At 44.4% G+C, this 21,905-nt stretch overlaps 2 protein-coding genes across 7 annotated transcripts in view; one reads left to right on the plus strand and one right to left on the minus strand.

The window, feature by feature from the left end:
- LOC143906000 (uncharacterized) overlaps positions 1-21,689 on the plus strand; it is a 186,266-nt gene extending 164,577 nt beyond the window's left edge. For all 5 annotated transcript variants that reach the window (XM_077421712.1, XM_077421710.1, XM_077421711.1 and 2 more), the window contains 2 exons: positions 5,264-5,703; positions 18,274-21,689. In XM_077421712.1, coding sequence (XP_077277838.1) covers positions 5,264-5,703; positions 18,274-18,453 — 620 coding nt within the window. In that variant the 3' untranslated portion in view covers positions 18,454-21,689. The remainder of the gene's footprint in view (positions 1-5,263; positions 5,704-18,273) is intronic.
- LOC143906079 (uncharacterized) lies at positions 7,429-12,278 on the minus strand. Of its 2 annotated transcripts, XM_077421869.1 has the most exons (3): positions 12,134-12,278; positions 10,692-11,592; positions 7,429-8,880 (listed from the first exon to the last, which is right to left on the minus strand). In XM_077421869.1, the coding sequence occupies exons 1-2, from the start codon at positions 12,240-12,242 to the stop codon at positions 10,697-10,699; spliced, it is 1,005 nt and encodes a 334-aa protein (XP_077277995.1). In that variant the 5' UTR covers positions 12,243-12,278; the 3' UTR covers positions 7,429-8,880; positions 10,692-10,696. The 2 variants fall into 2 exon arrangements, with proteins under 2 accessions (XP_077277995.1, XP_077277996.1); XM_077421870.1 differs by lacking the exon at positions 7,429-8,880 and having other exon boundaries at positions 10,098-11,592.
- Positions 21,690-21,905: the final 216 nt, after the last annotated feature.

Raw genomic sequence — 21,905 nt, forward strand, 5'->3', positions numbered from 1 at the left:
TCGCGAATGTATGAAGAATTAATGTCGCAACAACGAGCGAAAAAGAGGGACAGTTTGCGAGACACACGAAGCGAATAAATATTACGCTCTTTTATTGCTTCGTCTTTACCCTCATCCATACGTGAACGATGGGCTCGAATCACGCTCCGCGAATTTATCAGGCCCGACGGAGGGAAGGGAGAAGGATGAAGAGCCGTGACGGGGAACTCGTAAGGCGAGCGGGCGATAAAAGAACGAGACAATTGCGAGGGAGTGCAACGGGCGCGCGGGATGGCAGGAGAGGAGAGGGTACTTTATTTAATTTTCGCGACTCGCGAAACGCATTCTGGGCCGCACGTGTCCTGCAGCGCGTTCGGAGAGCTGTGTGCCGCCAGATCGTTGCCTCTTCGGCGAATCGCTCTTCGAGGAATCGATTTCCGCTCCGCGCTCGCGTTCGCCCGCTATGAAACTCGTCCGATTATTACCGAAGACTCGCGGAATATAATGACGGTGGCCGAGGGCGACTAATAATTGTGATCCAGTTGCGCTGGATCAACGCCGAAATTGTACCTGCTGCGCAAGAAGTTATGGACCGTCCGAAACGTGGCCGCAGCGAGTGTTGTAATTTTGGGTTCTGTAGTTTTTTCTGCTGAAATTTTAATCCTATCATATAGTCGTCTCGATAATAATCGATGGAACGATTTAATAACAAAATAAAGTAATAACTGTATCACAGAATTCTCTTTTGTCGTACGTTCTGAAAATCTTTCAGAAATAATTAATCTTAAGTCAAATTAATGTTTAGTCACAACTTGTTTTAATCGATCTCTGGACACGATATCGATTTTATTATCGAACCCTATTACGATCATCAATCGTGATCGACGGAATAATTTAATCTCGAGTGCAATCGCGTTGGGCAAGACGATTAGTTATAGAAAATGCGTGCCTAATATCGCTCGCGTCGTAATCGCGCACGGTTGACGCAACGGTATTGCGGCACGTGTATTTTTTAGCATTTCGATTGCGCGGTATCGCAATAATGGTAATATTGTCAGCGTGCTAAAATCGTCGATAGATAATGACGCTTCTTATTAACCCAGCTATAAACGCAACGGCGCGGCGGCGGCGTACGTATGCGCCGCGGGCCCGCCAGGCCGACCTTTTTGTTCGCTTCGCGATCGATCCACGTTGCGCATCGTTACGTGTAACCTTTCGAGTGGTGCGCGCGCTTTGGAGAATTCGAAACCGAACACACATTTGCGTTGCCGCAGTTGAATTCGCGATAAATTGCAAAAAAAACCAGAGCTTTTGCTCGAAACGTTTGCGCGATGTGCATGCACGTGAACTGTCGTCTCTATAAAAAAATGTTTATTTTTAACGTTGTCAAAATACATACTTACTTCTCCATCAGCGATAAATCGTATCGCAGACTTCGTTCTTAACTGAATAAGTTATTAAAAAGTTATTTTAGTCTCTCCGTTAACGATCTAATAGTGAAACTTATAGTCACACGGTATATATAAAATTAAACTTGATTAATTGTCGATGTATTTATCGAATACAAGGAAATTCATAAGAATTCTTCGAATGATATATAAATGTCGCGTTTAAGAGAACATTGATCTGACCGATTAACTAAGGCGTCGCGAGACACGCTTATTAAACGCACGATCGACGCCTTCCTGTAACAGCAGAATCACGGCCGATCTCCGATAAACGCGCGAAATGACGTAGCTACAATTACCGCGAATGTACATCTGTCGCTCGTAGTTCCATTGTTCCGGAAAAGCGTGCAAAAGAATGACGCGATAAAAAAAAAAGTGCGCCAGCGAGCGAGTGAGCGCGCGGAGAGGAGTACGGTGCCAGCGGCCGAGGTGCATTTTACGCATTCGCGTGCGTATGCGCCGCTGTGCAGCTCCGACGCGGCCTTGAGAGGGGTTCTTTGTGCGGTTCAGCGTTCACTGCGGCTCGCGCTCACACAGCCGCGAAACATTGGCGCGCGCGCGTACACCCACACAGTCGAGATTGGCTCCCGCCGTTACATACGTACACTGTAACAAGTTGCGTTGCACTTATGTACAAAGGGCGCTCCATGTGACTCACGTGCTCGCATATGCTATCGGCACTCTCCATCTCTCTCGCTCCTCCTCCCGTTGTTGATCTTTCCTCTTTTCCCTCCACATCCTATTCTATTTATTTCTCTCTCTTTCTCTCTCTCTCTCTCTCTCTCTCTCTCTCGTTCTTATTCCTATATATATATATACCCACACAAATACACACGCAAACACATATATACCGCGTTTCTCTCTTTCTACTCTCTGTACTCTTCTCTTTGTCGGTCAACGTCTCTATCCCACTCCACTGTTGGAGTGTGCACATAGCTCGATCCAGATATACACGCCGAAGTGCACACACGAGACCACGAAGAGTGCATGCGGGTGTTGGCCACGTGCGCGATGCACTTTTTGCTCGCAGGGCAACCTTCGCCTTTCATGCGTTGTGCGCGCGCGGGGCCGCGTTGGAACTTTATACCCTTTTCAGCGATTTGCTGCGACGAGCTTTTCGGTATACGCCGTTGAACAAATGTAATAGGAAAACCGCGACCGCGAGATCACCGTGTGTTTTTCGTAAAGTGGGAATACTTCGTCGAGTTTTCCTTTGACAACGCTGACAGTCAAGCAGAAATGTGTAGCAAAAATCGATTCGCTCTCGAGACCTTTGTAATATTCCCTGAAATTGTAAAACTAGACGGTTTTTTAAATATAAATGAAGATTTATAAATATAATATTATTCTGTTATTATATATATATCTACCGTGAATTTTTCTTTGTAGAGAGCGTCATTCAATTATTTTAGAGTACAATTTTATTCTACAATCATTAATATGAGAGAATTAATGATATACAATTAATCTCTTTTATTTTTTCTTGGAGATGATTCATCTTTCATGAAAATACGACATATCTCGTCTAGCTTGCTGCTTTCCGCGTTTTCAACATTTCAAATTACATCTACATGTTATTTCCAATACATTTATAGCTTTTAATGTTCGTGTATTACAATAAAAGTATAGAAACAAGTATAGAAACAAATTTCGAAAGAGATACATGTCTTTTTTCTGAACTACACATAATTATTGCCAATTTCTCCATAAAACCGTACACGAAGTCGCACATATAAAGACATAAATCTTTCAACATTGCGAGTTTGGCATAATAAATATCGAGTTCGGTTATTATAAATCTCTCTCCGCAAAGGTTTAGCGCGGGTGTTCTCACGCGAGCTCCGTCGAGTGACATTTGGCTGGAAAAGCAGGTAGAAAGCCAACGGGGCGTCGATGCCGCATCTCTACGACGCATATATTTTGCAAGCGGTGAAAAGCGCGCGAGCGGTCGGCCACATCTCTCTCCCTCTTTCTCTCTCTCTTTGTTTTTTTCAGTCGCGACTACTGCTGCTGCTCGTGCTGCTCTGTACAGAACGAAGATTTCGCGACGGCGAGCGGCTTTAATCGAATGTAGGCGATGACGGCGATGTGTGTGCTATTGCACAAGTGAAAGAGCCGCGAGCCATTACGGACGTTTACTCGAAATGTCAAGGATGCAACCACGTGTGCTTGCGCGGGAAGACGACGGCGAGTCCGAGAAAAAGAGATAGAGGGAGAGAAAGAGGAGAACCGAGACAATGACAGCCGCGAGGCATGATAGAATTGTTATTTTGTCACGCGTGGCTCGTATGTACGCGTCCACGGTGCGAAATGAAAAGTGGTCATGTTTAAATGTTTCTGGAACCTTACGGCACGGTAAGCGCCTTTCCGCGGGGACGCCGCTTTCACCGCGCAGTCGGAGTCGCGCGATGCGCTTTCAAGGTTGCAACCGCGGAGTGCAGGAGCATGATATCGCGATTTATGTTTCGTAACACGGGACAAGTGTCCTCTCGATGCTCGGTTATCTGTAAGGGGCAAGCATGACATCAGCAGCTCGCGCGCTTTGATATCCGATGCCGATCGTGGAAGGAAGCGATAGGTACTTATTTATAATCAACTTTGTTGCATCAGACGGTATTAGGATTCTTTTATTTTTCAGCTAGAGAGGGCATGACGTGGTCGCTTAATAAAACTGTTAGTCGATGACACGATAGCAAAAAGGAAGATATATCTTGATGATAAATAAGTGACGAGATAAGTGCAACGGCAAGCGTGTGTCACTCGGTAGCGGGAGACAGCGCGTTAAGACTTTATCGTTGAAGGACTGTTCTACGAAATCGTAGCCGCGGCAGATAAAAACGCGCATACACGCACATATCCAGACAGGAGACAGGCAGTCTGCTATGGCGCGTGATAACACACGTTTTCCAAGCGTTGATATCAACGTATGTTTGTCGAACTCAGAACAGTTGATCCCAAGGCCTGACGTCTAGCAATACGATTGTCGATGACGTTGTATCGCATGATCATCAACGCGATGCGCAATAGTTTAACAGACGTGATCCCTTTGCGCCAAAGAAACTGTAAGCACTGACATATACATAATTCTGATATTGGTTTCCGTTCTAAATATTTATTTAGAACACATAAGCATTTATTTTTATATCTTTATCTCGCGTAAAAATACTTCTGATTGCCTATCCGATAAATTGGAGCTAACGAATGTCATAAACATTTCTTACGATATCCAGATAAAAGTTGCACGTGCGCAGGAATATTCTTTCGTAATGTCCACAAATGTCGAAACTGCAAGGAGAAGGCTGTCGGATCACCCGTTATAAATTTTAAAGCGATCATTACCCAACAATGTCGCTCCTGCCATATTCGGACTGCGTTACCTTGCAGCATGCACTTAGTGGCATTAAACCTTATATGCGAAGTAACCGTCTTAACGCACTTCGGTCACTGGCGAGTTGCCATGGCATTGTGTAACATAATTTGCGTGTAATCAATTGTCGTTATGAAGCGTGGCTATACGAGCGCGAGTGTTATTACCGTTCGTTAGCGTACGGTAGCTGTAAAACCACGCGGTCATCATTAATTCAAGTATCATGTGACGCCGTTGCCCGTTAAATGCATTCGCGATGAAAGAATCTTAATTATGTCATGCGAACCGATCCAATCCCATCATTATTTCTTCTCGACTCGTAGACTCTCGTCTACGTCGATGTAGCAATTTCTTTCGTGATCGTTTTCGTATACTTAAAAAAAAAAAAAAAAATCTTTGTAGACAAAGATTTGTAGATTTGTAAGACTTGTACAGTCTTAAAAGAAGATTTCCCTTCTTTGTTCCATAGATCGGGCGCCGCGTCGATCCGGCGGTTCCGGATCCCAGCAACCTCTGGTGATCTGGCTGCAGCCCGGCAACGTCGAAGACTTGTCGAGCTTGCCACTACCGGACCTGGTGCAATCGGCCGTGGATCAGCTGCCACCGCCGTCGCCCCAGGTGACAGTTTCTGTCCCCAGCAGCCCGATGCGAGACGCAACCTTTCAGTTTCCCGAGTGTAACAGTGTCAGCAGCAGCGGTGCACCGTTGCCGAGCCCAAGGCCACGGCCGCGAAGACGCTTCGCCTCGGAGAGCTCCGTCATGGAGACGGGCCCGATCGAGGTGAGCAACTGCAACGGTACCACTTGCCGCTGCCACCTCGGCTTGATTGTCAACGAGAGGCAGTCGTGGACGAGCGTGGGTGCCAATCTCAGGAACATCGCCGGTGATTTCCACGCGTGCAGGACCAAGGTCAGTGTTACACGCCAGTCATGCATCGTTACTTCGCATTGAGATTCCGTAATTCCGATTCGATCGAATAACGGGGGAGGAATGCAGATTGCGGATCTCGATATGGAATGACTCTTTCGCGTTCTTTCCCATATTGAGATCCGCAATTTGCATTTCTCCTCCGTAATTCAATCATATTAATACATCGTATCGAGAACAATTGAAATATTGTAAATAGCATCTATAAATATTTGTATAGAGTTTCGTGCCCATTTATAATTTATGAGATTAAGTTTTACTTTCGGATCGGGTTATCAGCATCGTTTCAAACACGCTGATATTGTCGTCGTTTTTTTTTCTTCGCGCTGTCAGTGCTACCGCTGATGGCGTAATACAGAAGCGTTTATGGTGAGAGGAGTACAGGTGTAAAACGCCACGCGTAAAAATTGTACGGCACGCATTTTGCATGCACGGGAGCCATCGTGTAACTTTTCACTCCGCGCATCGCAATTTCATCTTCCCCATGAAGGCTTTTATTTGTCATAAAGTTACCCTTGTGTCACGAGTATTATAAAACGTAACGAATACGCGACGAAAAGTCCTCCGACGGGTGTTTAGTTTGAAATTTCGCTTGCCCCTCTGAAACCTCTAAATTCCTATTGCTTAATACAGATTATATTAAGAGTTTTATAAATGCATACATGCTCTTTATTTTTGCACGTATTATAGATATACTCTGCAAATTTAAATTTTTTTTTAATGCGTAACAAGTCCAAAAAATACTTCAATTCAACATAATTAAATTGGCGTTTCCCTTATCCATCCGCGTATTTTAAGTTATTTGAATCTTTCGCGGAATTCCTATATCTATCTCATCTGACCCGTATCTATTCACCTCGATGACCATTAACGCGAGTATCGATTTTGGCCGGGGATAGACCACTATCCAGATTCCTCTTTCGATATCCAGGATTTAATAGCGCCACGAATGATTCAATACTTCTCATTCCACCGTAGAACTTCTAGGCGCCTGACTACGATGGATTCGCGGTTAGAGGTGTGTTTCTTCCTTAAGAAAGATAGAAACTATTCGTCGTTGCGTGGGCGGGGTCATAAACGCGAATTTAGTTATATCAGGGTACCGGCGATGTCCCGTGGGTGCAATAAATATCAGCTCACCACCGTCGAGACATCTAGTATTGCCCCCCGTGTGTACGGCCCGGGTGCCACTGGCACTTCATCAAAACTCCACCCATCCCCTTCCTCCTCATAGTGGTCGTTTGATCAAATATGTATCGCGGACTGGTGTGGTCCTTCTCTGATATTTTACGACGATTCCTCGCTTGTTCACGGTCGGAAGAAAGAAAGTGACGATTGGGAATTGGCTGGCGAATAAATAGAGAACTACGGATCGGAGATATATATTACGAACGTATATAGAAACGTGTGCGATGTCATCACCTTCGCAATCACTTCGATTAACACAGTAATGAAACGTGTCTGTGATATTACTTTGATGGATTGACAATTTATATATACACGAGATTATTCCTAGATTCTTTGCTAAAAAGAAGTAAATATCACATCCACGTCACACAGATTAATTATATAAATATATCTCTCTTTTTTCCTAAAGATGCATGGGAAACTCATTAGAGAGACGGCAATCCTTCTTTCTTGAATATTTGAATTTTAAACGTTCTATTCAATTATGAATGCAATTTCCTGTTGTCTATTATTGTACGATTAAACGAACTTACCTGTAAGTGAAGTTCTATCGTAATTGTATGTAGCGCCTCTTCCGAAGAGATCACCTGGTAGTACCCGCCTCTCCATGCCAATGTTACCACAGGTTAAAAGTAAAATAAAACTTTTTCCCCGCTACGATGGCGCTCCTGCGACGCGTCTCATGCTTCATTTCTTTAAAGTGCTGCCGTAATTCTTAGGGGCTAAGGTCTCTTAGCTATGGGTGGGTGGGAAGTGATCTCTTCGGAAGAGGCGCTACATACAATTACGATAGAACTTCACTTACAGGTAAGTTCGTTTAATCGTACAATTGTATTTCGCGCCTCTTCCTCAAGATCACCTGGTAGACGTTTAAAGCCTATTACGGCAGAAGTGCGTTTATTTTTTATTTTTTATTTATTTATTTATTTATTTTTTTTTTTTTTGCAGGGAGTTATATTCCTAATGCTTACTGTTCTAGAATTGCCCTTGCAAATACTTCTTTTTCTTCTCTCACCCTTAGGTTGTAGACCTTGGCGAATGTCTCTGAAGCTATGGTCCAACCTGCTGTCTTCTTAATTGTATCTATGCTGACGCCGCTCCTTTTTGCCGCTGAAGTCGAAGCGTGACGCGTGCTGTATGCTGAAAATGTCTTCGTATCCACTCCGCTTATCGTTAGTGTCGACTTAACCCAGCGGCTTAGGGTCTGCGTTGATACAGCCTTGTAAGGCTTTTTGAACGAAATAAAGAGGCTTGTACATCTGCCTCGCAATTCTCGAGTTCGTTCCATATATGCTTCCAGTGTGGATGCCACGCAGATATCTCTATTCTGAGGGTAGAACGGAATTATTAACGTTGGTTGTTCTCTTCCTGGCCGCGAAGTTTTGATCCTCGCTGGAATCTTTATCTCGATTAAGTTTCTTGCTTTTTCGATATTCCGCACATCTATGAGTGCTAAGGTCTGAAATCTGTGACCTGTTATTAGAGCGAGCAGCGTGACGAGTTTCAATGAAAGTTTTTCTAGGTCTAACTCGTTGTTCGGTGTCCATTTTCCCAAAAAATCTATCACGATCCTTGGGTCCCAAGTCGAGTTGTATTTTGGTTTCGGTGGTCGTTTCTTCGAGACGCCTCTGCAAAACTTTTTTACCCTGTCGTCTTGGCCGATTTCTGGTCCCAATATAAATGCGATAGCCGAGCGATAGCTATTTATCGTCCCGTACGACGCTCCAGTGTGAAATTCTCTTGAAAGAAAGCTTAAATATTCGGGATTGAAATCGTGAAGGCGTCGATGTGGTTCTCTTGACAATAAGACCACCATTTTTTGTAAGCCGTTTCGTACTGACGTACGGACGAATCGCTTAAGGACGAAACTGCTATGTCCAAGGCGTCTTCTGGTATTCCTTTTAGTGCGAGGGCTTGCCGCATGATATTCCGGCTACCAGGGTAAGGCGCCTCCATAAGGGATGTGGTTCCCTACACGAAGAGAGTAAGAGATGCATATCTGGTTTGAAATAAATCGGTTCCGATTTAAACATGTTCATACAAAGTGGGTACCACGCTTGTGATGGCCAATGAGGGACAACTATTACGCCTCGAGCCCGATCAGATTGGATCTTTCTCAACATCTTTAGAATTACTGAGAAAGGAGGGAATGCGTAAAAATAATATGTTTGCCAATTGACTGTGAATGCGTCGATAGTCAACGCATTTGGATCTTTCCGCCAAGAGACATAACGTGCACATTTTGCGTTTATTCTGCTTGCGAAAAGGTCAATCTCGGGTTTTCCGAACACCCGACATATCTCGTTGAACGCATATCCCGACAGACTAAATTCTGTTTCGTGTTCTCTTCTTCTTGATTCTAAGTCAGCTATCGTATTTCCTTCCGAACGGATATAGGAAGCAAAGATCCACAGATTTCTTTGCTCGCACCAGCTCCAAATATCCTTAGCGAGTTTACTAAGATTTTTGTACCGTGTGCCACCCATCCGATTAATATACGCAATAGCTGTCGTATTATCGATCCTCAATAGTACGTTACAATTTCTCAAATCTTTCGCGAAACATTTAAGCCCAAAGAACGCCACAAGAAGCTCCAAGTAATTAATCTGGTGTTTCCTATCTTCCTCATCCCAATGTCCGTAGGATTTCTCATCTTCACAGCTTACACCCCAGCCTGATTGGGACGCGTCTGAGAAAATCTCCGTTTCGTAATTTTCTATCTCAATAGGATTATTTGCCGACATAATGTTTGATTTCCACCAAACTAGATCCTCTCTAATATTATTTGATAGGATCATTGTCTTTTCAAAATTGTCGTTATTCGCTATCAATGCTAGCGTCTTTTCCCTTTCAAGGCTCTTCATGTACACCCAACCGTAGCGTACCGCTCGACAGCATGCCCCGAGTGTTCCAACGAAAGACGCGAATTCCCGTATCGTGCATGAGCGTAATTTTTCAAATTTTAGGATATCGGACAGTACCTTGATTCTTTTGGAATCGGGGAGCTCGATTAGCATCCTTTTAGAATTTAGTTGAAATCCTAGATATTTTCGAATCTTTGAGGGTTCGAGCTGACTTTTCTCCTCATTAATCACAAAACCTAACTCCTGTAATAGATCGCGAGTTTCATCTCGATTTTTTAGGCAAAGTTGATAAGAGTTACCGATTAAAAGAAGATCATCTAGGTATGTAACAGAGATGTGTCCCAACTTTCTTAGATATGCTACCACCGGTCTCATAATTTTTGTGAATATGTAAGGCGCAATATTCAGTCCAAAAGGAAGGCAGCAAAACTCGAAGAGTTTTTCCCTAAACCTAAAACGTAAGTATTTCCGGTGCGATTTTTTAATCGGGACGACATAATATGCGTCTTTCAGGTCTAACGTTACCATAAATGAATTCTGGCGCAAAAGATCTCTTGCTGTCCGGATATCCTCTAATTTGAAGTGCTCTGTCTCTAAGAATTTGTTTAATTCTTTCAAATTCAAAATAAAACGATTAGTGCCGTCCGCTTTCGGCGTAAGGAAAATTGGTGATATGAATTCTCCTTGGACGTTCTCACATTCCTCGATCGCCCCCTTTCTCAGTAATTCTTCAAGTTGTTCTAATATTTGTGATATTTCTACAGGCGACCAATCCGTCTCTCTTGGAATCGATTTTTGACAAATTGTTTCCTCTAACGGTAGCTTTATTCCCGATATCCATTCTAAGACAACCGCGTCCGTGGTGATTTCTTCCCATTTTGTATGGAAATATCTAAGACGCCCGGCAAATTTCCTTACCGGATCTAATAACGTTTCTTCTGGGGATATCGATCGTGTCTCGGATATCGATCGTGTTCCGACTTCCGGTATCCCGAGTATCGCTGACTGTAAGGTTTTCTTTGTCCGCCCGTCGTCGTGGACTGTCGTTTGTAGGTCTGTTGACGGAACGGACCTTTGGAGTTTTTTGATATGCGACTGGGAGGTACTTTCGGTGTTGTCTTGCTCAGTCCTTTAGCGGAATGCTCTAGCGTCTTCGCCGTCTTAAGGTTCTCTTCTAACTGCTTCCCGAAGAGCCACTCATCCACGACTGTAGCTTTAAGGGCTTCTCTAACCGATGCATTGAGGTTAGGGAGGATCAGGGCTCTCCTCGTGAGAGTCTCCTCCCGTTGTAGATCTACTAGCAACCTTCCTATATCGCTCAATCTTTCCAGAAGCGTTAATTTATCGACGGACTGACCTTTCAGTAAATCCGATAAAGTTGTCCCCAATACAGCCAGGCAGACGGTTACTTTCTCTTGCTTGTCAACTAAGCGAGTGTCTCTGGTTATGAATGCTTCATTGAGAGAAGCTTTTACCTCGGGATTTATCTTGGGTGGATTTATGAACAAGCAATTCTCTGGTGTTCCGTATTTCTTCAACAGCAAAGATTTTTCTTCCTTTGGAAGACCGGCTTTGAAGAGATCTGTCCATCTTAGTACGATTTCTTCGAATATCGGGGCTCCAAGTGGCTTGTCAACTGCCACGCGCTCTCCTAGTGCTTTGAGAACGTTATCGTCGACCTGGTTCGCCTCTAGCGGTTGATCGACCGTTTGGACCGGATCCTCTGGCGGTGGTGTCCCTTGTATAGGGGCTAAGGGCTCCTCGGTCTCCGAAACGGATTGCTGCGTTGTTGGTGACGACTCAGGAACGTCGTTGCGATCTGAAATCATTTGAGTGTGAAAATTTTTTCAATTTTTGCGTGCGCTTTTGCGTCTAAACAAACTTTTGTCTGTCTTTTATTAAGGCAAAACGCGGCCCCGGATCTAATTCGGTAACGTCACGGGCTTAACCTGTACGTATGGCCAGCGTCTCATGTTTGCGTTTAAGCAAGCGCGGTCTCGGATCTACGCCGGTACGAAACAGGCTTAACCTGTACGCACGGCCTGCGCGTCTTGTTTGCGTCGGTTCGAACTCCTGTCCGTGCAAACGTGGCCCCGGATCTAATCCGGTACGAAACAGGCCTAACCTGTTCGTGTAGCCTACGCATCTTGTCTACGTCCGGTCGGACTACTGTCCGCAGCCCCGGATCTAATCAGGTACGTAACAGGCCTAACCTGTACGTGCGGCCTACGCATCTTGCTTACGTCCGGTCGAACTCCTGTTCGTGCAGACGCGGCCCCGGACCTAGTCCGGTACGTAACAGGCCTAACCTGTACGTGTGGCCTATGCGTGTCGTAATCTTGATAACCTCGTCAACTTACTGCGATGGATGTTCTTTATTCGTCTCTCCAGACGTCGGAATCGTTTCTTCCATTTATTCTCCTTTTCCTCGTCGTGTTCAATCGACCGTTTTCTGCTTTTCTTACCCATATTCGTTTTCTGGAAAATAAACGCGTGTGGTCTATTTGGCACAAAAATTGGAATGAAGCATGAGACGCGTCGCAGGAGCGCCATCGTAGCGGGGAAAAAGTTTTATTTTACTTTTAACCTGTGGTAACATTGGCATGGAGAGGCGGGTACTACCAGGTGATCTTGAGGAAGAGGCGCGAAATACAATTAGTTGAGACAAACGTATTGTGTAACGTCAATATTATGCCGAGTTAATTCAGCTAGCTCTCTGCGATACACGAGAGAATAAATGGGCATAATTAATGGCGGGAAGTTTCTGATTACTGTCTCGGCAGTTACGAACTACCCACTTCTTCATCATTGAAAAGACTATGGAGGGTCGTTCGATCAAATATGTATCGATGAACGAGAAAATTCCCCTCAGTTTTACGACGACTCTTATTTGCGGTTGCGGATTGAAAGAAAGTGAATGGCAGCAGGAATAGCAGGATGAGACAGTAATAGGAAAAGTAAGAAGAAGAGAAAGTAGACGGAGGGAAGAATCGTAGGATGTACAAGGTGGAAAGAACCATTTCTCTTTTATTCCGCCTCGCTTTTATCCACTTTAAAGGTCCGCCGGCGTGATACCCAATCCCGGAACGTCTAATTATTACTGGTTAAGTGCCGGTAATTGAGAGGGGGCGAACAGACCCGTGAAATTGAAGAAATCTCTTCGTCTCGCCTGCCCATAGGAGATCGGATACCGATCAGTTCCTCGGCTCGGTAACTCGAGGAGCGTCTTGTTGATAATACGAATCGCGGAGGATCTCCCGGAGCCGACAGGGTCGTCTTCACGCTTTTATCTTCTTCGCGCGCTCGAAGAAATTGAAATGTCAGATTAATACAACGCTGGCAACATCGTTCGTCGATCAGTGGATGGTCGATCTCATTATAGCTTACGACATCTCTCTGTCGTCTTAAAGAATTTTTACATAAAAATTTAATTATCTCCTCACTCAATAAAAGTATGTTATTTTCGGCGAAAAATTATTTTGCACTGAAGCAGGTCACCCTTGAATAAATTTGTCGAGTCTCTTGTCAGGTATTCGTAATTATATAATAAATTGTAAGTATGTGGAAGCGTAGTGCTCAAAGTGCTCGTCATCGAATCGCGACTTTTCCAACGCGTCTGACGAACTTTCCGCGGATTTCCGGAAATACACGAGTCACGGAAACGATCTTCTCGTCTCCCTCTCGTCTGCCCCTCTGTACCTGATGGTCACGGAAAACCAGCGACGGCACGGTGCTTTACATATGCATGGAGAGTAAGCGAGCATGTAGCGGCTAAGTGGCCACATCCCCCTTACGTGAAAGTTAAGTGGGCATGGCAGCACGAGCCGTGGCCACGGGCCGAGAAAATTATCTTCAATTATCTCATGCAATCGGAGCTCTCCCCCCGCCCGCTTGTTCGCTCCTATCTCGCGCGTTTCGTCTATCTCGCTCTTTCGATTAGCCTTTCGGCCGATCGTCACTTTTATACTTACCTGCTCGGTAATCGAATAGCCATACGCGTTCTCGCCGTGTTTTCGTTGACCTCCGGATAGAGAGGGTTGTACACCTGGTAACTTGCGTTTCTATGTAATACAGGATTATGGGTGAGTGGCCGCGCTCGTAAAACGCGGGATATAGTACTTCAACGTGTCAGAAACAGCGAAATAGCTGACTTCTCGTGTATCGCTTGGAAAATTGAAGTCAAGCAATTTCCCGCGAGGGCATGCCGATACTGCATTCGTGTACTCCCGCTCCGCGAAACTCATGCATTACTCGCGAACAAGCCGAATTCTTGCTTGTCTCTAACTCGGAAGCTTTTAAACGACTCGACCTGATTTGTTTCCGCGCGCTCGGCAAGTATAGCATACCTACATTTCGCGAAATAAGGTGCGCGTCCGTCACAATCTCGTGGCGAAACGCGCGCTCGCCTGACATTTATCTGTAGTCGTTTAAACGATCTGACCGACTCGCAAATTGATACATTAGTATACCCTCATCACGCGGCGAGATAACGGATCTTTTTACGATGGCGCAAGCCGAGGGCAAGCCGCGTCGAACCGCTGCTAAAAGAGGGGGAGTCCCGATGCAAGAAAGTCGATAGTTCTTCGGGCCGTATAGTCTACGCTCGCCGCACGCGAACCGCTTAACTCTCGTTTACGTCTTATTTTCATCTTCGTCGGTAGATACCAGTAGACTCCGAGCTTCACGCTCTCGCTCTGTCTTCTCGCGGAACGCGGCCGCGCTATACTGCGCGTAACCTGCGCGCAAATTTATAACGCGTTGTCACGCGCAGCACTCACGGAAATTCCCGCTCGTCTCGCTTTATTCGATCGAAACGGGAAAATTATTATCGCACCGCGCCTGTGCGATTTCGCCCGTCGGGGACACCGATAATTTATATAATACTCCATGCATCTCTCTAACGAGACACCTGTAGCAATCATAATAATAATAATCTGCCTGATAAGCGACCGCCTCGTGAAAAATAGTGAAAGTCGTGGTAATTTCTGGAATATGACGGTAACTGGCTGCAGCTAGTTAACATGTATGAAAGTATAGCCGTAATAATTAGCGGTGATCGACGTTTAATTATTAGTCATTACTGGCTGTAAGCAACAGTATTAAGAGTGATAATGAGAAATTGTTTATCCGTTTACCTGTTTATTTGTTTTTGAAAACGAGATTAATCCTTCAAGAAATAAGATCGCCCGAACAATCACGTTTCCGCGTGCATCCAACGTCTTGTTTTCGCGACGGCACTTTTGCTACCGCCGACCATCGTATCGTGATAGACGCAGCTCGTTTTAACGACAGTGGCCGCGGAGAGCGCATTGCACGTATCGAACGAGCGTGCCGACCGCAACTTCTGTTTTCCATTGGCTTTTTCTTACTTAGTCTTCGCGGCGAATAACCTTAGAGTCGGGCGATTGGCCGTTTCCACGGCAAACCGCGCAATTACGTTGCACAATAATCTATCTTGCCAGTATAGTCGCGCGTGGCGCGCGCTCGCGATCGTAAAGTCTCTCTGCTGTCACGCCGCGGCAGGACTCCGACAACGGTGGAACGAAGATGGAGGAAGAAAGAGCGAGAGAGGAGCGTTCGGTTTAATCGCTCGCATCGCGCACTCTCGCGAAAGCCGCTCGTGCGTAATTGCCGATATTTTTTTCTGGGCGATCGATAATTCGCGATAAATCGCCGCGAGCGTTACGCTTGACTCGTAGGCGCGGCGATTATCCCACCGCTCGTAAATTGATTTATTTCGGGGATTGCACGATGTATAAGCCGAGAGGCAAGCGTGCGCGAGAGTCCTTACTTCATTCTCCAATTGTCTATCGTTTTTCATATTGCTTTACCGGTGTAGCAAACGTATTGATAGCTCGTGCACGTACCTAAGCGCGGAAATACAATATATCGATTTTCCTTTCGCGATGCGTATTGAAGAATTGGTTGCGGTTGGCAGTCACGGGGCAATCACGGGGAAATTTACATTTTACGATTCATTCGTCATAAAGTGGAGTGTGTTGCGTCTTTTCTGCAATTTGCTTTCTAATCTGTATTCATGCATTTTTATATTTGATCGCAATGTTTTTCTTTTGTATATAAAGTGTTTTTACTGCCATTGATATAGTCGACCTCGTTTTCTTCTTTTTTTTCGAATCCGAAGGATTGACTCACGTATCGTGACGATGCATTTTTCTTTGTGTAAACGTACCAACAATGAGTGTTTTAATTTACATGTATCTCTGCTATTTATCGAACGTGTTGTATTGAAAAAATTTTATTCTAAAACATGAATTTATAGAAACATTTTGTGTGAGTGTAATCTTATGGGAAAGAGACGCACTTCTCATATTTTGCTTTCTACAAAATAGTTTTGACATAAAGTTTTTCTATTTATAAATGACATGTACCTACAAATGTATTTCTCGAACGAGCGTTCTCTTCCGGACTGCGGGGACTATAAAGCGGCATCACGCGGCGATATCTCTGTAGCTGTTTATACACGCGGAGACTAACAACGCGTCGACGCGAAGAGAGAAAGTCCATCTCGTGGTCTCGGTTACTGTCGCAGGTGGCCGATCGGGGATCCTACGCATTAGACATTAACGAACGTTGATCACGTCCCTTCACCCTTCGCGGCGGCTCACCCCAGTGTCAGTCGTCAACGCGCGATTCCGCGGCGAGGAAGGGACACTATTAATTGACGAGCAGAACGCTCCCACAAGCAGCACTCTCGCGCCCTCCCACATAATTCTCCTTTAATGTGACGTTCTCGTCTACTCCTCTTACTTTCCGCTCTATCCACATCCGAGATAATCTTTCCTCTCGCGCTTATACGCGCCAACGACGAATCGAATGTTTTTCCCGTGCGTGATTGCGAGGGTGTAAGAGAACATGTATTCTCTTACGCCCTCTCTCTCTCTTTCTCTTTCTCTCTCTTCTTTCTTCGTGGGGTCGAACCGGCGACGTCGCCCAGATATTATGGTCATCCCATAAAAACCCGCCGCCTCGGCGATTGGGCTTTCCCCGGGCGTTTATTATTGCACGTCCGGTCATGGCGAGTGGATTAAGACGAGACGGGAATCGGAAGTCGCGGGTCGAAGCTGAGATAACGTCGACGGGAGGCGGGCGGAATGGAGAAACAAAGGGAACCCTTCGGAGTTAATCGTCCTGTGGCAGGAGATCGTTCTTTCACGCGAGATATTACAAGAACGTGCCGTCAAGATCTGCGATAATTTTCTCGGACTTTGGCTAGGTCAATGTAATGGATTTTTTATTGCGTTCCTTGTATTATATTTTATTCTGGATAAGATTAATTATGTATTTTATAACAAATATACCTGTTCCAGGGTAAATTTACACGTTAACTTGTATCGAATTGCTTAGCACGTCTCAAAAATCAAATCGACGATAAAAGAAGATTATAAACTTTCCATATAAAAAATAATATTTGTACAGCTGTCGCGAACGAAGTTGCAAGAAATTTTGCACAAGCGTCTCGCGTGGAGGACTTCGCGTGTCTTCTTTTTTTAACGCAGAATCCTCGCGGTCCGACTAATACGCGGAATCATTATACCGACCTTATCCGAAGGTACCGCGAGCTAATTGGGTAATAAGTATCGTTCACAAGTACGTCCTAACGGAATTCCTTTTTGCGCGTGAGCGATTTGTATGATTCTCGGCACGAAATCCCATGCGGCGGCTTCACCAAAACCAGTAGCTGCAGGCATCACTCGGCGCAACGAAATAGAAGTTAATTGGGTAATTAGTGTCATTAATAAGCAGGCTTTAATTGAACCTTTTTTTCCGAGTCGCGAGTGGTCTGAGCGCGAGAAACGGTTTTCGTAAAGAAAACAGGGAGCCCGGGGGGTAGACGTTGGAGCTTTTAGCGACGCGATATTTCCCCTCTTGCAACGCCATCGTCGTTTCTCCGTGTAAATTCGTCGGGATAAGGGGACTCGATAAAACGACCGCGTCGCATTTTCCTCCTTTTTTTTCCACCGAAGGCTAAGCCGCAGAAGAGTGCCGGATCGTCGGTAATTCCGTCCAATTAGGACTTTCCCAATTAGGAACCTTAACCCCGCGCGTCGACCGTTGTTCCTTCCTGTACCATTCTCCGACTCCCCGGATCTACTACAACGAGAAGAAACTTACGACAAGTCGTTTTCGCCAAATCTTCGCGCGAGTATTGGAATCTTGTTACGTCCGTTTACAGTTTGGATCCATTTTCACAGAGACATTTAACGGCATTGCGATCTAACGGTCGCAAATATCATTGCACTTAATCTATTTTATTTTTTTTACGTGTTTCGTGCGTATGTCAGTATGCAATTTGGACACATCTTTTCTATCTGCGTATTTTCTATATGCTCGCACTTCATAATAATATCTTACATTATTTTTAAGATTAACAGATCAATAGCAATACTTCGAATATTGAATTTAAGCAATGTTTCACTCTGTTAAACTCGAACAAGGATACCGAGCAATACTGAACGATGTTGTTTACTTATTGTTGCAGTCCGAGATCGAGAAATCGCCACTACCGATGATCGGTCCAGGTTTGTCCAACGGTCGCAACAGCAACTCGTCGTCCACCGACAGTCTGCTATCGCTGTTGATTCCGACGCCGCTGCGAGAGACCCTTTGGGCAACGGTAGCTCTATACCTTGGCTGGAGACTCGTCTCCCGCTTGCGATAGATGCGCCGATCTTGCCCAACCCGTTCTGGATGACCCTGCGGGCTCGATCGACGATTGCGTCGGTAGCTAGAACGGCGATATTGGAAGCCACTAAAATGGAACGGACGGACCGCCGGCAACTCCTTTCCTTCTGCGATCGCGGAAGTCCTGTGTGGAATTTTCTGAACGGATCGTTTCGAGAGAAGGAGGAGGAAGAGGAGGCAGTCCATGGCGCATACTCCGGATCTCTCTATGTGATCGGATAATGGATTTAATTGAGGTAGAACGCGTCGGAAAGGCGAACCGTTCTCTTGTTTGTTAACATCCACTCCGATAACACAATTGTAACTTTATATTGTCTGTCTTTGTATTTCGCGTTTGCGTTGCGCGGCTACGCGAGAATGCGCTTGATCGACTTTGATCGGTTCCTGAGGGACCATGTGACTGCATATAAAATATTGATATCTTTGATCGTGACGATGAAAGTAGTGATAATTATTTGCTTCTGCGGCGTGCTTCTGATTTCCTTATAATTGACGATTCTGATTAATTTGATGATTGATAATCGATTATAATAATCGATTTATCTGATAGTTGATAATTGACAATTAATAATTGGTAATTGATAATGATGATAATGGATTAATTTTATAATAATTTTTTATATTGATGATTGTGATAATTGATAATAATAATAATGATGATTGAGTTGACGAATCATAGTTGCTCTCTACTAAATATATTCCCCTTTATCCCTCCTCAGGGACAAACGGGTAAAATTTATATAAAAAGATCTTTAAGAGATCTTTAGAAAATTGGCTGCGAGATTTCAAGAAAGGTTTTATTATATTTTCTATTGATTAGAAGTCGATGTCGACTGGAGAATCTATTTACTTGATTGCTATTTATCGAGAACTGCATGCTATCGATAAATTGTGACTGTGATTGCCGCGGATGACGAAGCGAGGATTAGCAACGGCGGAACAGCGACGTCGAAGTACAAGTGCATTCTCGCGATGCAGGAGTTATTTTCGTACGTAGCTATTTGTTCGTGCCGATAGTTCGCCCTGTGAATTCGTAGGCGAAGGACGAAGGACGGGAGCTTTTTTTTGGGAGGGGGGAGGGGGGAGAGGGAAGATAACCCGGGCGAGAATAATAGAATATCGTATTATGTGGCGATCGGACCCGAGACACGAGGAGGGAGGTATTAAGGGTGACGGGGGAAACTAAGGACGAGATCCAAAGAGGATTAAACCCAATAATCAAATGATGATCTCATTACGGATAAATAAAGAGAATTAAATAAAGTAGTGTGATTATATGGGAGCGAGAGAGGGCGGACCATACGCCCCCCAATTCTCTGTCTTCTCTTCGCGCGTCCGTCCCTCTCTTGATCTCGCCAAGGTATAGAAAGACTACTTTTCGATATGTGGCTTGTAGATAACGCGGTTCCCCGACCGGTAGCGGTCGACGGAGCAATTCTTGTCCAAGATTTTTTAACGACGCCGCGCCACGACGATGTTTCGCGAGGCTTGCTTATCGTAAATTTCCTCGGAACGAGACAACGAAGATTTTTTAATACGTTTGACAATATCACGAGCCTAACCAACGGATCTGTTTCAACTGAATTACAATCAATTCATAGTTACGATCGATCGGCCTCGCCAGACGTCTACGGTGCGTGAGCGGAATATATGTATATAAAGAGACGTCGAGAGAGGGATAACGACGATTCCAAAAATGTTAAGAGGATAGGGGACGAGCGAGGACGTAAGATGGAGACAGGGGAGCAAACTTGTATATGCATAGAGGATTTATCTAAAGTAATAAAAACTCAGTAATAAGTCGATGTTATAATAATTAAAGTAGATAATCGATAGGCCGAGGATCGCAGCATCTTGATTGGCTAGCTGCGACTCCCGTGGACAGTTTTCAAATGATCTCCGGTAGCTTAGCTATTAGTAGGCGCCCTCGTGACATGCGAGACGCCTTTCGTGGCACATCGGAAGGAATACCTTCTTCTTTCCCCTGTGCCCTTTCTAACTTGTCTATTCTTCTCTTTCCTTCTTTCCCGTTTCTATCTTCTTTCTTCTAGCGACAAAAACTGTCTATCGATTCTCTGGCTCTAACTCACCTATCCTCAATCTTCTACGCGATCCCCTCCGTTTCATTTCCCTGCTTCGCAATTCCATGTTTATTGACGACAGTTCTTCACTGTTCTGTTGTGCGCGAGTACGTAACGTACGTAACGTAACGTAATCTCTGATCTCGAACTTAGCATGTATTGGTAAGAATCGTGTGTTGTGTTCGCTCGACGATCCAGAGTCTCAATTTTCACGGACGAGCGGGCTCGAGCCTTCTCGTTTTGCGATTTCTCTTAGGGTTCTAGGTAGAAACGGCAGAAGGGCTAGCCTAGCGAGTGAGGGGGTAGAAAAACAATCCTTGGGCTTTCTCGTTCGGTTTTAAACTATCGAGACCAAAACTATCGAGGCTGCTGTACAGTCGTCCCTGCGTCCCTGCCGCGCTTTCTCTTCTCTCCGAGTGCAAGTCTATTGCGTTTTCCTTTGTCTCCCTATTGTTAGGATGATCGTGACGTTATTCCGTCGAAGTATTCCAGTGTGTAGATCTATAGTATTTATTTGTAGGCAATACCGATTTTTCTACCGTCTAATAGGGCCGCGTTTTGAGATAAATATATACGCGCGGGCGGAATACATATATATATATATATATTACTGCCATTTCGAGATAAGCAAATTCTCGCCAGACGCTTCCAAACGGAGCGGCTTTGTGGAAAGTCAATAATGTCGGTGTCCATAACACGTAATCTCTAAACAGGAAAATAGTTAGCGTTGTTGAGACAAAGGTATTTAAGGGAATACGAGTATTTGGTACGCGCTGTAAGAAGAGCGTTATACACGGCGAGAAAGCTAATGCGTTGTTCTAATCTTAATACGCGCGGATTGTAGAGTCTGTATTTTCACATCATATAACGCTTCATTCTGTCGTGTTTTCGCAAGCCATTTCTCATCATCAGGAACTCAGATCCAGTTCCGCGGAACGCGGGTCACCGTTGAATCTAGCACATATCGAGATTATCAAACAATTCATACGTACTATCATTTGGTGAAATTGAATTATTATCTAAAAAAATACACATTTAACGAATTCATCCGTAATTTTTATACATAATAAATAATTGACTGCATTTTTTACATATTTACTAAAAAGTGACTAAAATATCTAATACATATTAAATTACACACAAAGTTTTAAATATATATATATATGGAATTCTCAAATTTTATTTAACTAAATTATATTTACAATTTTACATCGACGAAATTCTTTTTTATATTTATTCAAAACTTTCGCCTTCTACACATCAGCGTGCCAAAATTTGATCAAATTATCAAAATTTAAATAATATTCGTGCCAATAATCGAACATCAGATTCAACTATCAGAACTATT

Source organism: Temnothorax americanus, unplaced genomic scaffold, assembly GCF_048541705.1.
Source record: "Temnothorax americanus isolate GAGA-0224 unplaced genomic scaffold, ASM4854170v1 Scaffold7, whole genome shotgun sequence".
NCBI lineage: Eukaryota > Metazoa > Arthropoda > Insecta > Hymenoptera > Formicidae > Temnothorax > Temnothorax americanus.

Coding starts and splice junctions, on each gene's coding strand:
- LOC143906079 (XM_077421869.1), bottom strand. CDS start 12,242: ATGGGTAAGAAAAGCAGAAAACGGTCGATTGAACACGACGAGGAAAAG. Junction 11,593..12,133: donor AATAAAGAACATCCATCGCA/GTAAGTTGACGA, acceptor AAATGATTTCAG/ATCGCAACGACGTTCCTGAG.